At 41.3% G+C, this 15245-nt stretch overlaps 1 protein-coding gene across 2 annotated transcripts in view; it reads left to right on the top strand.

The window, feature by feature from the left end:
- LOC109399373 (peroxidasin) overlaps positions 1-15245 on the top strand; it is a 559373-nt gene that overhangs the window by 67270 nt on the left and 476858 nt on the right. For both annotated transcript variants that reach the window (XM_062853163.1, XM_062853162.1), the window contains exon 2: positions 9600-10038. In XM_062853163.1, the coding sequence (XP_062709147.1) occupies positions 9839-10038 (200 nt within the window). In that variant the 5' untranslated portion in view covers positions 9600-9838. The remainder of the gene's footprint in view (positions 1-9599; positions 10039-15245) is intronic.

Here is a 15245-nt window from a genome sequence, read left to right as displayed (position 1 = left end):
TTTGAGAGATTTTTGACACCCCCTCCCCTCTTGTAGCATTTCATTACAAATTATGATACCCCCCTTATAAATGACGTAGCTTGTTAGCAACCCAACCACACCTACCCCCCCCCCCCACCCCTTTAACAAAATTTAGCAAAAAAAAAACACTTGAAACTTAATTTTAATTTCAATTTCAACTGATATATTCAACGAATGTTATGAAAAACCAACAATAGCTAGAAAACATAGATATGCCGTTTGTTTCCACCGTTCACTTTCAATCAATTTCGCTAAACCATATCATGCCCATTTTTCCACAGCTAGATAAAATGTGTCTTTGGCAATAACATTGCCTACAACTTTGCCAAAGAGCGGATTCGCAGGCGGCACGACTTGGGCCACCCTATCGTTCTTCTAGAAGTGAATCGATGGTTTCCTGCTAGGGGCAAGACACTGTGCAAACGAGAGCAACTCTGAGAAATTCAGAGTTACTCTTTTTGTCAATGATCGACGAAATTTGTTGAAAGACATCTCCAAAACTGCATTTTTCATTCAGCACATGCAACACTTTTCGGTTTGACATTAGTGTCAGATCACACTTTGATATAAATGGGAGAAAATCTGAGGAACTGTGAGGAATTCTGAACAACACTTCGTACACGGATTTTCTCTCGTTAGATCTGTCTTGCCCCTAGGTTTCCTGCAAGTGTTCTTTGAAGGTTTTCTTCTTCTCTCTTCCACCAGGAGTTTCTTCGGACATTTCTACAGGAATTTCAACCAGAATTTCTTTTGAGGTTCCAGTCTAGGTGTCCTTCAGGAATTTCTTCGGGAATGCACTCAGACATTCATTTAGAGATTTCTGCAGGAATTCTTTCTGACATGCTTTCAACCCCCTCCTCTTCCGGGGGATCTTTTTCGAATTCCTACAAGAATTCCTTCCTGGATTCTTCTAGGAGTTTCTTCTTGGATTCCTCGAGGAGTTTTTCCTGGAATTTATCCAGGATTTTTTCCTGGAAAACTTCCAGGAACTTCTTCCGGCATCCCTCCATTCACTCCTACAAGGATTCCTCCAGGATCTCTTAGAATTCCGCGACGAATCCCTTCACGGGTTCCTGCCAAAGTTTCTTTTGGAATTCCTCCAGGATTATTTTTCCCAGATTTTACCAGATCTTCCGGGATTATCCAAAAGTTATTTTCTGGATTCCTTCAGGAATTTCTTCAAAAAGTTCTTGAACTAGGATTTCTCCAGGAGTTGCTTCTAGGACTCTACAAATAGAAATTCTTTCAGGGCTTTATTCATGGTTTCTCCAAAAGTTCCATCTGGAATTGCTGCGAAAACTCTTCACCGAGTTTCTTTTGGGATTTCTCTATGTTTTCCCTCCAAGATTCCTCCAGGAGTTTCTTTTGGAATTCCTCTTGAACTTCCTTCAGGGACACCTTCTGAGAATGTTTTCAGATTTTTTTTTAATTTCCAGAAAGAATTCCCGTGGAAAAGTTATCCTTCTTCTGTTAGGAATTGTTTGAGGAAACCCAGAAGGAACACCTTGAAAAACTCCATATAAAATTGTTGGAGGAACTTCTTAAGAAATTGATGGAAGAATCCGTTAGGGAAACCCTGTAGAAGAAACTCCTGGAATAATGTCATACATAATCAATTCCATAAAAAAACCCTGGAGGAATGAAACTCTTGCAAGATTTCCACTGAGAATATCTGAAAGAACTCCACAAGGAAAACCAAAGGTAGTTTCTCCAAAAATCCTGAAAGGGATTCCTGAAGGATTGCCAGGAGTTTTAGAAAAAAAAATAACCCCATTTTTTCAGATCCCAGCCCCCAAACGCATAAGACTCCCATCATAAATCCTTTCAGAGTATCCTTATGCATGTCTTATGAATGGAAGCTGCTATTTAATCCATTTTTTGTTGTTTACATATGAATGAAAAGAAATGAATAATACATCATTTTTTTTACGATTTACTGAATAATGCAAATAAAAATTTAATTGATTATGAATTACTTTTTTTAAATAGACTTTGTAGAAAGCTACGTAGAATATCACAAACCTCTACCCCCTACCCGAGCAGAGGAGAATATCAAATTCATAGCAACAGAATAACATAGCCTGTTTTTATATCATAGTTTGTTATTATTAACTTATCAAAGTATTACTTTCATATAACATGTTTTGTTGGGCAATCTTATTTTGTTATGATCAAGTTATTGAGATTCATCCATTAAATAACATTTTTATAATATACTTTGTTGCAGACCAAGTTTTGTTATTTTTCTACTATTTTAAATGTACAAATATGTAATGAACACACCAAAATGTTTGAAATGCTTCCAGCACGCCAAAAATCAGCAAAAGAAATTGCTGAATTTCAGCAACATTCTTGCTGAATTTCAGCACAACTTTGCTGATCAACTGTCAAAATTGCTGGATGGTTCAGCAAGTTGAAAAATAATTGCTGATACTCAGTAATTTGTATTGCTGAATGCAATCAGCACGCCAAAAATCAGCAAAGTTTGCTGATTAGCAGCAAAAATATTTTGCAGTGAACTATATCATCACAAAAACAAGTTTTCAAATTCACTGCTATAGATTCATTGTTATTAAGTTGTTATTGAATCTAACAAAACATGTTATTAAATTTGTCTTCCATGAACATTTTCTTGTTATGATTTTTGTTATTTTGCCGCTTATGACAGACAAGTTTATAACATAATAAGAAATGCTAATAACATAAAAATTACTGATTCAATTATTATACAGTTATTACGCCAAAACAACATATTTTATTATGCTGTTGATATTCTCTTCTGCTCGGGTATTGTCACACTTCGTCATAAAATCACAAATACCCACCCAGCCTCCTGTCACGCGGCCATGTTTTTGAGGTCAGCATCAAAATCCAGGAACGATAATTGACTGTGGCTGAATCATATCAATAACAATTCTAAATTTTATGAAAACTTCCACCCCGTGAAGAAGACGAGCCGGTACTATTACGACTTCATTTTGAAATAAATAATTGAGAAATTAAAAGCCATGTTTTGCCTTTACTAACTGTTTTAAAAGGCGAAAAAAAAATTCTGTTGTGTAAAATGTTTCGCCGTTTTCAATTATTGCTCCTGGATTAATGTTTGTTTACAAACTTTGCGCTGTCATGGGGAACCAACCGCCCGAGCCGCCGCTATTGTGTTCAACGAGGCGGCTGAAAATGGGAACCAGAGATGTTGGCTCGTTATTTTCCTGTGGGGCAGTATTGCGGTGACAAGAGGCTGTACCCACCCCCTAAAAAGCTACGTCATTTATGGACGCTCCCTAACCTGCCTTCGACTGTACGAATTCCATCCATTTCACGAGAAATCCACTACAACGACTACTTTCAATCCTAAGCACCACGGTGAAGCAGAGGGCCTGGCCAAATATCTGTCTACATCCTTTATTGCCTTGTTGAGGCTGCACCGTCATGAGCAGGCCCGGATTAAGGATTGTGGGTGCTCGGGGCCGAAGCGGATGTGGGACCCTTGGGAGGTACAACTGTAACGAGCAAATAAGTTTTTCTTTGTTTTTGAATAATACTTGAGCAAAATGAAAAATAAAGTTAATGTGTAGCAAGCAGAAACGGTTTTTGTGGTAGCCCCTAAAATGTGGGGCCTTGGCCATGAGCCTCTGGGGCTCTGGGCCTACCTCTGCTGCGATGTCCTGCGGGCTTCTAATCTAAATAACGCTTGCCTGCCCACCTACACTTTTGCTCCCAAATTTCTGTCGCTATCTGTAAAGCTCTACGTTGGAGTAGCCGTTGAGTATTTATATGCATAATATACAGAATTTAAGAATTTTGAAACAGTTTTAATGCCCGTTAATAAGAAGAAATATACCAACAATGTCTTTTAGAATCATTGGAATAATAAAATTATTTATGTTTAGAATTTTTTGGCTTGACAAAACCAAACTAGCATTTTTTTAGGTCCCACTTGCCCCGGGGTACCTTACATATAAAAATAGCTTACAGCTGAATTTTGGCCGGAAAACATAGCACTAGACACAATCTGAGGGGTTCCTTCGATAGTTACTACGGAGGCAATTGCGTCAACAATAATGCCGTTCCGGATGGAATGCTGCTGCTGCTGCTGCTGCTGCTGGTGCAAAATGCGGAAGGAGATCGGCTGCTGTGGAATTAAGGGATATTTTCCCAATCAGATATATAAAATAAGTGTTAAAACCAAAGTAATTAGTAATGCTTACCTGGTTCAGAAGATCCGTATTTTTCACATTTTTTTTCAGACACGAGCAAACTGTGAACTGTGTAGTTTGACAGATCATATTTACCGGATTTCGGTAATGTGATCCGTTATTTAAAGCCTAATCGGTAATGCGTTTACCGTACTCGGCGATCCTCTTCATTTACAGTACAGATTGTAAAATATTTTACAGCTTCCGGTGAAAATATATGGAATCACTGATCGGCCGGTAAAATAAATTACAGAAAATCGGTAAAATTTGTTATTTTACCGGAAAAATGTAAAATTTCGCGATTACCGTATTTTTTCGGTGGAAAAATTACCGAACGAGGCAAACGAATCTAAGTGTGTAGGCTCTGTAGGAGAGAGACAATATGTGTTGCCAAATGCGTAATATATCTCCCAACCTTTTTGCTCCTAGCATTTAAAGAGCAGTTGAAAAGCATTCTGTATGCTCCCAAGTGAAACCACTATAAGCAGTTGAAATGCTAACTAACAGCCAAAAGCTTTTGAGCAGCACAGCTAATGCTAACTCAAGGCAGCTATGCATGCAAACTGCTTATGTAGAGCAGCAAGCAGTTTAAATGCGTAATACGGGCTGATACACGGCTTATTCAAATGCTTAGTGATTACCTGGGTGTTGTCTAGTCCTCGTTAGTTACAGACCTGGGCGGTGCGTTGAGCGCTGGTCCTGGCTTTGGGACCCAAACAGGCAAAATAGAAGAAGCTGCGGCTGACAAACAGTCAAAATTTGAGAATTTTGTATTAACGTTGAACAATTCGTCATTGAAATCATTGTCATCATCAGGGCCGGATTTACAAATGTGGGGGCCCGGGGCCACAGCGTTGCACAATGGGAAAAAATAGGTATAACACGCGAATAAATTCAATATCTCTGCTCGCAGTGAATGGATTTGAATGAATTTTTGACACAAACTGTAAAATTCTCTATAGTTGCAGATACGGAGAGCGTCATTCGCCGCACGATGCTGGAAGTCAATGTATTTAGCTCGTTTTGCCCCACTCTCTCACTTTTTTACCTGTTTCGAAAATTTCTGAAGTGAAAAATAAATGGTTTATTTAAGTCGTGTTTGTGTAAAAACTTCCGTAGTATTGAATGGAGCTGATTTGGCTCACCGCACAGCCTTAAAAATTGAAATATCTTCAAATAACCCCGATATCCCCTATTTCTTTGAAATTTCACATTTATCTCCGCCCAGAGTGGAACGCAATCGATAAGAGCAGGACCAACCCTAAGTTAAATTCCCGATACTAAGGAAGTTTTTACAAAAATACGAGTTGAATAAGGGCCCATATAGCTGAGGTGGTAAACGCACGGGTATTCAGCATGACCATGCTGACGGGTTCGATTCCCGGTCGGTTCAGGATCTTTTCGTAAAGGAAATTTCCTTGACTTCCTTGGGCATAGAGTATCTTCGTGCCTGCCACACGATATACACATGCAAAATGGTCATTGGCAGAGGAAGCTCTCAGTTAATAACTGTGGAAGTGCTCATAGAACACTAAGCTGAGAAGCAGGCTTTGTCCCAATGAGGACGTTACGCCAAGAAGAGGAGAGGAGGAAGTCATTTATTTTGCGCGTCTGCCGGGAATAGATGAGGATTTTCACAAAAAGGTGTGTGATAGAGAGAGTGGGGTAAAACGAGCTAAATACACTGATTTCCAGCATCGTGCGGCGAATGACACACTCCTTATCTGAAACTGTAGATTTTTTTTTTAGTTTTTACAGTTTGTGTCAAAAATTCATTCGAATCCATCCACTCCGAGCAGAGATATTGAATTTATTCGCGTTTTATACCATTTTTTCCACTGTGCGTTGTGGGGGCCTTTCATTAAGAAGATAAATTTTGCCCATATAACATTAGAAAAAAAAAACTAAAAATATAAAAATTTCTTACAAATAAATCAATGAAGGTAATAATGTAGTTATGGAAAAATGTGAATCTAGAACAATATGCAGAGCTACTTAAAATATCAAAATCCCCTGAATTATTTTAAACAGACTGAAAATTCTAACATAAAAACAATGATAAAAAAAATATATTAAGTAAAAAAAATATTTTCATTGTCGTATTGGATCCCAGATTTAGTCTAAATTCATGCCAGAGTTCATAGAGAGGCTGCAAGAAGAAGTAAAATTTGTAGCGCTATCGGTGGTGTCGTTTTTATGCAATACAAAGAAAATTTTTATTGGATCTCTGCTGCAATCTCCGGAGAAGTTGCTTGTCGGTCACCATAAAGAATGAACACTTAACAATAACATGTTCTAACTTGACTGTTAAGGAAGGTTTTGGTGACTTTCCAGAAGAATATACCACATTACTTTGGTATCAAATAGAACATTCTAATAAAAAAAATGCTAAAGATATATTAGAGGAAATTTATGATAAGTTCCTGATGGAATTGTTTACTCAATTTTCAATAGAATTTTCCATTAAAATTCTATAAAATGTTTAGCAGAAAACCCGGACAAATTTTTCAAACAATTTCTTTCCAAATTTCGACTAAAATTTTCTCAATCGATTTCGTCAGGAGTTCGCCATGGATTCATCCTCATTTCAGAGAGAATATCTCTCTACTAAAAACATTCGGACTGAAACTCTTCACAATAATCTGCCTTAAATTCATGCTACATTTCCTCTGAAAAAATGGGATCTATGACATTTGGTCGAAAGACATTTAGTCGAATGACGTTTGGTCGAATGACATTTGGTCGAAAGTACATTTGGTCGAACGGACATTTGGTCGAATGGACATTTGGTCGAAAGCCATTTTTTGGAAAAAGAAGCATATGACATTTAGTCGAATGGACAATTCGTCGAATGGACATCTAGTCGAAAGGCACTAACTGATGAAGAGATGTAAGTGGAAAATAATATTATAGATTTCGGTATCATCGTTATTTATATGTTATTGAACAAGCAAGCCTCGTTGAATAAATGTACGACTCGTGCTGAAAAAAAAAATCATCATTTTGCAACTTGTTGCATAAATAACCATTTTGGCTCGCGTTCAGTTCATATGCAACACTGCGTCAAAGAAAAGCCTATGTTTAAGGACAAACGTCTAGAAATCCCACTTCAACAGTGCATCAGAACTTCAGACGCACAATTCTCGAGAAGCAAGCTTCAAACAACAGTGCTATAAAATGCTGTTTTTGCTCACTTATAATAAGCTTGAAACAAGAAAATCAGGTGCGCTGGTTTTGTTTACGATGAGATTTGTACGCTCGAAATCGCGAGTAAGTGCCAAAGTCGGCCACTGTGGCGACCATTTTGGGATCCTAACTAATCTGTCCTTAAAAAAAACGAAAAATATCCGATGAAAAAGTCGGCAGCAATAACATCCAAATATCAAACGGAAGAACAGCTTGTATTCAAAAGGAGAAATTTCTTCTGAAACATTCAGTAGTTGGTACAGGAAAACGCAATGAAATAAATAAACGTGAAAGAATAGCCTATGTTTCAAAGAAGGAAAAATTCATGATAAAAAGACAGCAGCCATAACATTCAAACACAGTACAAATACGAGTTTTGGAAGAATAGCCTATGTTCAAAAGAAGGAAAAATCATAGATGAAAAAATCACAACCATAATGTCCACTCTTCACTCTCAGCACAAATAATACACTTGAAAGTTGAAAAGAAGGAAAAATATTTGATGGAAAAGCCAGTATTGTGTATAACAAAAACGCAATGAAATGGTGAAACTGGAAAGAAGAGTCGAAACCTACACTGCACTACAATGTTTGCTTTTTTATGTTTGATATAATTAAACACGATTAAATTGCTATACGACTTAACATCCATTCGACCAAACGTACTTTCAACCAAATAAGTTCAGTAACATATAAATTATGATACCGAAATCAATAAAATTGTTTTCCATTCAAAACTCTTCATCAGTTGGTTTCGACCAAATGTCCATTCGACGAATTGTCCATTCGACTAAATGTCATATGCTTCTTCTTCCAAAAAGTGGGTTTCGACCAAATGTCCATTCGACCAAATGTCCGTTCGACCAATTGTACTTTCGACCAAATGACATTCGACCAAACGTCATTCGACCAAATGTCATTCGACGAAATGTCCTAAAGCCAAAAAAATGATACAACAGATTTGGTATTCTCCAATTTAAGGAAGACGTAAACTGTCTAAGTGAAATCAAACTCAGTGGTTCCAAAAATACTTACCAATTAAAAAAAATAAATCTTTAGATTCTTTCAAGAACTGTAGAAAATTCTTCAAAATGACAGAAAAATCGAACAAACAAATTTAGCAGGAACTCTGTAATTCATCGAGGTTTGGAGTTCATCTAGAATCACAACATATCACAAACATCTTGCCAGTAGACAGTAACTCGAAGTTCTTATGACAAAAATCAAATCAAGAGATATGTATTGCACTATTTTTCTTCTTGCTTTGCATTTTTTTTTCGTGAGGTGTAATTTTGTGGGGGCCCCTAAAATGTGGGGGCCCGGGGCACTGGCCTTCTGCCCCCCCCCCTAAATTCGGCTCTGGTCATCATCAAACATTTGAAAGCAGTTTTCTCGTTCAAAACAAAAGAGTTAGTCATGAAAATGTATTCACTGCATTCCATTTGAAGAATAGAATACAGTGAATATACATATTTACATGGTCATTGTTTTGATTTGATTTGATGGATGCTTGAGCCTTAATGCACTCTATGAAAAAATACAGCTTGTTGAACTTTTTTGAAGTATCCCAAACATTTTGGCCTCCCCCTGCACAGTTGCTGATAACTGTATAATGGTCAGCAACTGAGCGAAATGCTCTTTTCAAATTCTTGTGAAGTGCGCTAGTATGAAGTTCAACGCTCATGAGTTCCACCTAAATATTTTGCACAATTCAATGCCCCAAACTTTTTTTTCCTCATCAACAGCACTGAAACAAATTGAACTCTTCAAACTCTTCAACGCCATCACCATTAACGCAATTCTCTACTGTGGGTATTGATTAACCCCAATAACCTCCCAATCAGTCTGGATCCGTGGAAACTGTCACTCTTCTCTTGGTAACATCAGCAACTCTCCAGTCGCTCATCGCGGATGCCGCCAGACAATTTATGTCTCATCAATAAAATTGCTCGCTGGCGTACCAATTAATTCCCCATTGATTCGACGGCTCGACAGCAGCACTGAGCACTGGACTGGGCTTTCGGATGATATGATGGCTCGCTCGTTGATCACTTTTGGGGGGTTGGCACAATTTGGGACCAGCCAGAGCGAATGACATGTCTCAATTTCGTCGCGTCGCGTCGTGTCACATGTTATTATGATTAAAAATGCTCAATTTATTTATCATATTTCATTTTCTCCTCTGTCATTTCAGGGAATTGCGCGCGTGCAAGTGTACGAATTCATAAACAGCCATCGTTAAGAGAGGCGGGTATAGTGCCATTTTATCGCCATCGTTTCGAGAGCACATGTGAAATAATATCGCATATCGGCGAGGGAGAGAAAGTGGTGTGCCCGGGTAGAACCAGACCAATCTGGACTGGACGGCGCGGCGTGGCGACAGTTTGAGCATTAATTCGAAACGATAAAACACGGATACATAGAAGCCGAATCATGCTGCATTTGGACGGCCGGCAAGCGACCTCGACCCGCCGTCAGCTGGTAGGGCTTCTTATCGTTGTGCTGGCGAGTCTGGTGGCTAGTGGTGCTGCCATGGGATGTCCGCAGAAGTGCTCTTGCCAACAGCGCACGGTACGGTGTGTCAAACAGCAGCTCGATAAGATTCCGGAAATGCCGCTGGACACCAACATTGTGTAAGTAGAAGATATGACATTAGTTCATCGTTACGATAGAAAAAGGTCGCAAACTGAACTGACAATAATTGAGCTTTGAGATCAGAAGTACATTTGATAGCATTCGATACTTATTCTAAGGACTTATTGCTATTGGTAGCGTAAAACGGGGCAACATTGCTAGTTTTCAGCAAGTAGCAGTACGTACTTACATACATACATACATTTATTTGTTCAACATCACATTTAAGACAAGACATAATCAACATTAGTACGCCACACTACTCGGTTTGTGGCTGCCGCTCTCCATCCTCGGTCGCGCCCAATGCTCGCCAGGTCACGCTCCACCTGGTCCGCCCATCGTGCTCTCTGCGCTCCACGCCTTCTTGTGCCAACCGGATCAGTAGCAAACACCAACTTTGCAGGGTTGTTGTCCGACATTCTTGCAACATGCCATGCCCACCGTATCCTTTCGGCTTTGGCCACCTTTTGGATGCTTTGTTCGCCGTAAAGTGCAGTGAGTTCTTAGTTCATCCGAGCACACCGCCGTAGATCGTCCTAAGCACGCGTTGCTCGAAAACTCCGAGTGCTTGCAGGTCCTTCTCGAGCATCGCCCATGTCTCGTGTCCGTAGAGGACCACCGGTCTTATTAGCGTACATGGTGCATTTAGTGCATGGGTGAATCTTTTTCGACCGCAGTTTCTTCTGGAGCCCATAGTAGGCCCGACTTCCGCTGATGATGCGCCTCCGAATTTCACGGCTCACGTTGTCAGCCGTCAGTAATGATCCGAGGTAGATGAATTCCTCCAGCACCTCGAAACTATCCCCGTCTATCGTAACATTACTTTCCAGACGGATCCGGTCGTGTTCGGTTCCGCCTACCAGTATGTACTTTTTTATGCCTTCACCACCTGATCTTTGCTGCTTCGCGTTTCAGGCGGGTGTACATCTCTGTCACCGTTCCAAATGTTCTAGCAATAATGTTCATGTTGTCCGCAAAGCACACACATTGACCGGATTTTGTGAAAATCGTTCCCCGGTTGTTGAGCCCGGCTCGTCGCATCACACCTTCCAGAGCGACGTTGAAGAGTAGGCATGAGAGTCCATCACCTTGTCTCAGTCCCCGACGAGATTCGAGTGAACTGGATAGTTCATCCGAAATCCTTACGCAGTTTTGCACACCGTCCATTGTTGCTTTAATCAATCTAGTCAGCTTCTCAGGAAAGTCGTTTTCGTCCATGATTCTCCACAGCTCTGCGCGGTCGATACTGTCGTATGCCGCTTTGAAGTCGATGAACAGGTGATGCGTTGGGACCTGGTATTCACGGCATTTCTGGAGGATTTGCCGTACGGTAAAGATCTGGTCCGTTGTCGACCGGCCGTCGATGAAGCTGGCTTGAAAACTTTCCACGAACTCATTCGTTTTAGGTGACAGCCGACGGAAGATGATATGGGATAGCACTTTGTAGGCAGCATTCAAAATAGTGATCGCCCTAAAGTTCTCACATTCCAAATGGTCGCCTTTCTTGTGAATGGGGCAGATTACCCCTACCCTACCGGTAGCTTTTCGGTTTCCCAGATCCTGACTATCAGCCGATGCAGACAGGTGGCCAACTTTTCTAAGCCCATCTTGATGAGTTCAGCTGCGATACCATCCTTACCAGCCGCTTTGTTGGTTTTGAGCTGGTGAATGGCATCCTTAACTTCCCTCAGCTAGGGGGTTGGTTCATTTCCATCCTCCGCTGCACTGACGTCGTCATTTCCTCCGATGCCGTGGTCTCCCGTGCCTACGTTCTCCGCGTTATTCAGGTGCTGATCGAAGTGCTGCTTCCACCTCACGTCCGTCCGTCAAGAGGCCTCCGTCTTTATCCCTGCATATTTCGGCTCGTGACACGAAGCCATTGCGGGATGCGTTGAGCTTCTGATAGAACTTCCGTGTTTCTTGGGAACGGCACAGCCGTTCCATTTCTTCACACTCCTCTTCTTCCAGGCGGCGCTTTTTCTCCCGAAAGAGGCGGGTCTGCTGTTTCCGCTTCTGTTTGTAACGTTGCACGTTCTGTCGAGTCCCTTGCTGCAGCATTACCGCCCTCGCTGCGTTCTTCTCCTCCAAAACCGTTCTGCACTCTTCGTCGAACCATTCGTTCCGTCGATTCCGTTCCACGTACCCGATGGTGCTCTCGGCTGCGTCGTAGATGGCTGCTTTCACTGTACACCGGCTGTCCTCTAGAGGGGCCTCATCGAGCTCGCCCTCGTCTGGCAACGCGGCCTCGAGATTCTGCGCGTATGCTGAGGCGACATTCGGTTGTTTCAGTCGCTCTTGGTTGCACCGTGACGATCGTCGGTACCGTACATTGTTGATGACATAGAGTTTTGGGCGCAGTTTGACCATCACCAGATAGTGGTCGGAGTCGATGTTGGCGCACGATAGGTCCTGACGTAGATTATGTCGCACAAGTGCCATCGGTCAATCAGAACGTGGTCGATTTGAGATTCCGTCTGCTGTGGTGATCTCCAGGCGTAACGATAAGGGAAGCTGTATTGGAAAAAGGTGCTACGTATGGTCATATTTTTGGAGGCTGTGAAATCGATGAGGCGTAGGCCATTTTCGTTCGTCAGCTGGTGGGCGCTGAACTTTCCAATCGTCGGTCTGAATTCCTCCTCCTGGCCTACCTGAGCGTTTAGATCCCTTATTTATTTATTTATTTATTTATTTATTTATTAAAATTACATTCATCGGATTTTATATCCTAGTGAACATTACTAATTAAAACATTTATAAAAATTAAAACTAATATTCATTGTAAATTTAGAGCAAGAACCTTGTCCCTAAAGCTGGCTAACGACATGTTAAAATTAAAAAGCTGCTGCACTTTATTGAATTCGTTAATCATCGCAGGAAACGGCGCGTAACTTCCATAGTTAGTCCTATGCAGACTGGGGCGCAGGAGAGTGTGATTACGAAGGGCCCTTGGAGGAGCATAAACAGGAAGTAAGGAAAGAAGCGTACAAGAATCAATGTCTCCTTTCAAAAGCTTGGCAACAAAAATTGCTTGGTTCACGTTACGTCGGTGCTCTAATGTATCCGGGTTGAGTAACCGGCAACGATCTCGGTAGGGCGGTAAATTGACTGGGTCCCTCCATGGTAGGTTAGCGAGGGCATGTCGAAGAAAACGTTTTTGGATGCCTTCGATACGTTGAATCCATGTAGACTGATACGGAGTCCATACAACATCAGCAGTTTCGACTATCGATCGTACAAGTGAGCAAAATAGTGATTTCAAACAATAGGGATCCTTGAATTCACGAGAAATTTTGAAAATAAAACCAAGCTGGCGGTTGGCCTTATCAATGACAAAGCTCCTTTGCTGGTTAAATGTGAGATTACTGTCCAACAAGACCCCCAGATCTCTTACAACTGATGATCTTTCAAGTGGAATGTCATTTATCTTATAGTTAAATATCACAGGGTTCAACTTCCTATGGAACGAGATCACTGAACATTTACAAATGCTCAGCGACATATGATTGCGTGAACACCAAGCAGCAAATTCATTCAGTAAAGTTTGCAGCAATAGGCAATCGTTTTTACTCCGAATGACGACGTAGATTTTCAGGTCATCAGCAAACAGTAGTCTGCAGCCATGAGGAAGAATATTCGTGACGTCATTGAAGAAAATGGAGAACAATAATGGCCCTAGATTGCTTCCTTGGGGAACTCCTGATGTGCATGAGAATTCCCGCGAACAGCAAGATCCAATCCTTACTCGAAGTTTACGCCCAACCAGGTAGCTTTTAAGCCACATCACAAAATTATCAGATGCGCCAATTTTCCTGATTTTCTCCAGAAGAATGTGATGATTGATCCGGTCGAAAGCGGCGGTGAGGTCGGTGTAAACCGCATCAACTTGCAGTCCTTGCTCAATACTGGTGAGGCACGTGGTAGTAAATTCAACCAGGTTCGATGTTACAGATCTTCGTGGAAAGAAGCCGTGTTGGTCGGACGAAATGTATTGTTTAACTTTAAAAAACAAGTACTCATTTACGACTATCTCGAAGATCTTAGACCCAGCACTCAATGAAGTTATCCCACGATAGTTGGAGATGTCCCTTTTCGATCCTTTTTTAAATACTGGAAACATGATGGAGCTTTTCCAAACCTCTGGAAACTTACGTTGCCTCAAAGATAGGTTGAAAATAAACCGTAACGGCGCGAGAAGGCACTCGGCACACTTCTTGTAGATTACCGCAGGAATACCATCCGGACCAGGTTTATAGGAACTTTTCAACTTGTCTGTAGCGCGTACGATCATCGAGTCAGTTACTTCAAAAACATCAATATCCACAGCATCTGTAGCAACATTATTGGTTGCTTGTTTCAGTTCAATATCGGTACATGATGTATTGTTGAACACACTACAGAATCGTTCAGTAAATAACGTACATTTATCACTAGCCGTAGTACAGTGCTTATCGCCAAAGAACATGTTCACTGGAAAGCCGTACTCTTTTCGTTTGCTGTTGACAAAAGCCCAAAATGATTTCGGATTACGACGGAGATGATTTTGAGTTCTCAGAACAAAACCACGGTAGCGATAGGTGTTCATCGTCGTATAAGCTCTGCTGATAATCTTAAACTCGGTTCTCAGGAGCGGTGTACGAAATTTTCGCAGTTTACGTAGCGCTGCATTCTTTCTGCGCTTGAGGGTCCGCAATTCGTGATTTTCCCAGGGAGGTAGCCGTGGCTTACGTTTAATTGGAACATGTTCGACTAACCAGTTATTCAGCACACATAGAAAATAGGCAGTAGCTTGATCCACATCACTGCAGTTGTGCATGATGATCTTGACGTCGTGGTTTGGGCAGCGGTCGTACTCGCGTTCGAGCTGCGCGTAAAATCCGTCCTTGTCATCATCAGTGCTTCCAGAGTGAGGGCTGTGCACGTTTATTATGCTGATGTTGAAGAATCAACCGTTGATCATCAACCTGCACATTCTTTCGTCGATCGGCCACCAATCGATCACGCGCCTCTGCATGTCGCCCATCACTATAAAAGCTGTTCCCAGCTCACGTGTGTTGCCGCAACTCTGGTAGATGGTATGATTACCTCTAAACGTTCGCACCATAGATCCTGTCCAACACACCTCCTGCAGCGCTACGATTCCGAACCCGCGGTCCTTCAGTATATCGGCGAGTATGCGGGTGCTCTCGATGAAGTTGAGAGATCTGCA

This window comes from Aedes albopictus, chromosome 2, assembly GCF_035046485.1.
Source record: "Aedes albopictus strain Foshan chromosome 2, AalbF5, whole genome shotgun sequence".
Taxonomy (NCBI): domain Eukaryota; kingdom Metazoa; phylum Arthropoda; class Insecta; order Diptera; family Culicidae; genus Aedes; species Aedes albopictus.
Note: the sequence above shows the minus strand (reverse complement) of the source record. Positions and strands in the feature narration are given on the sequence as shown.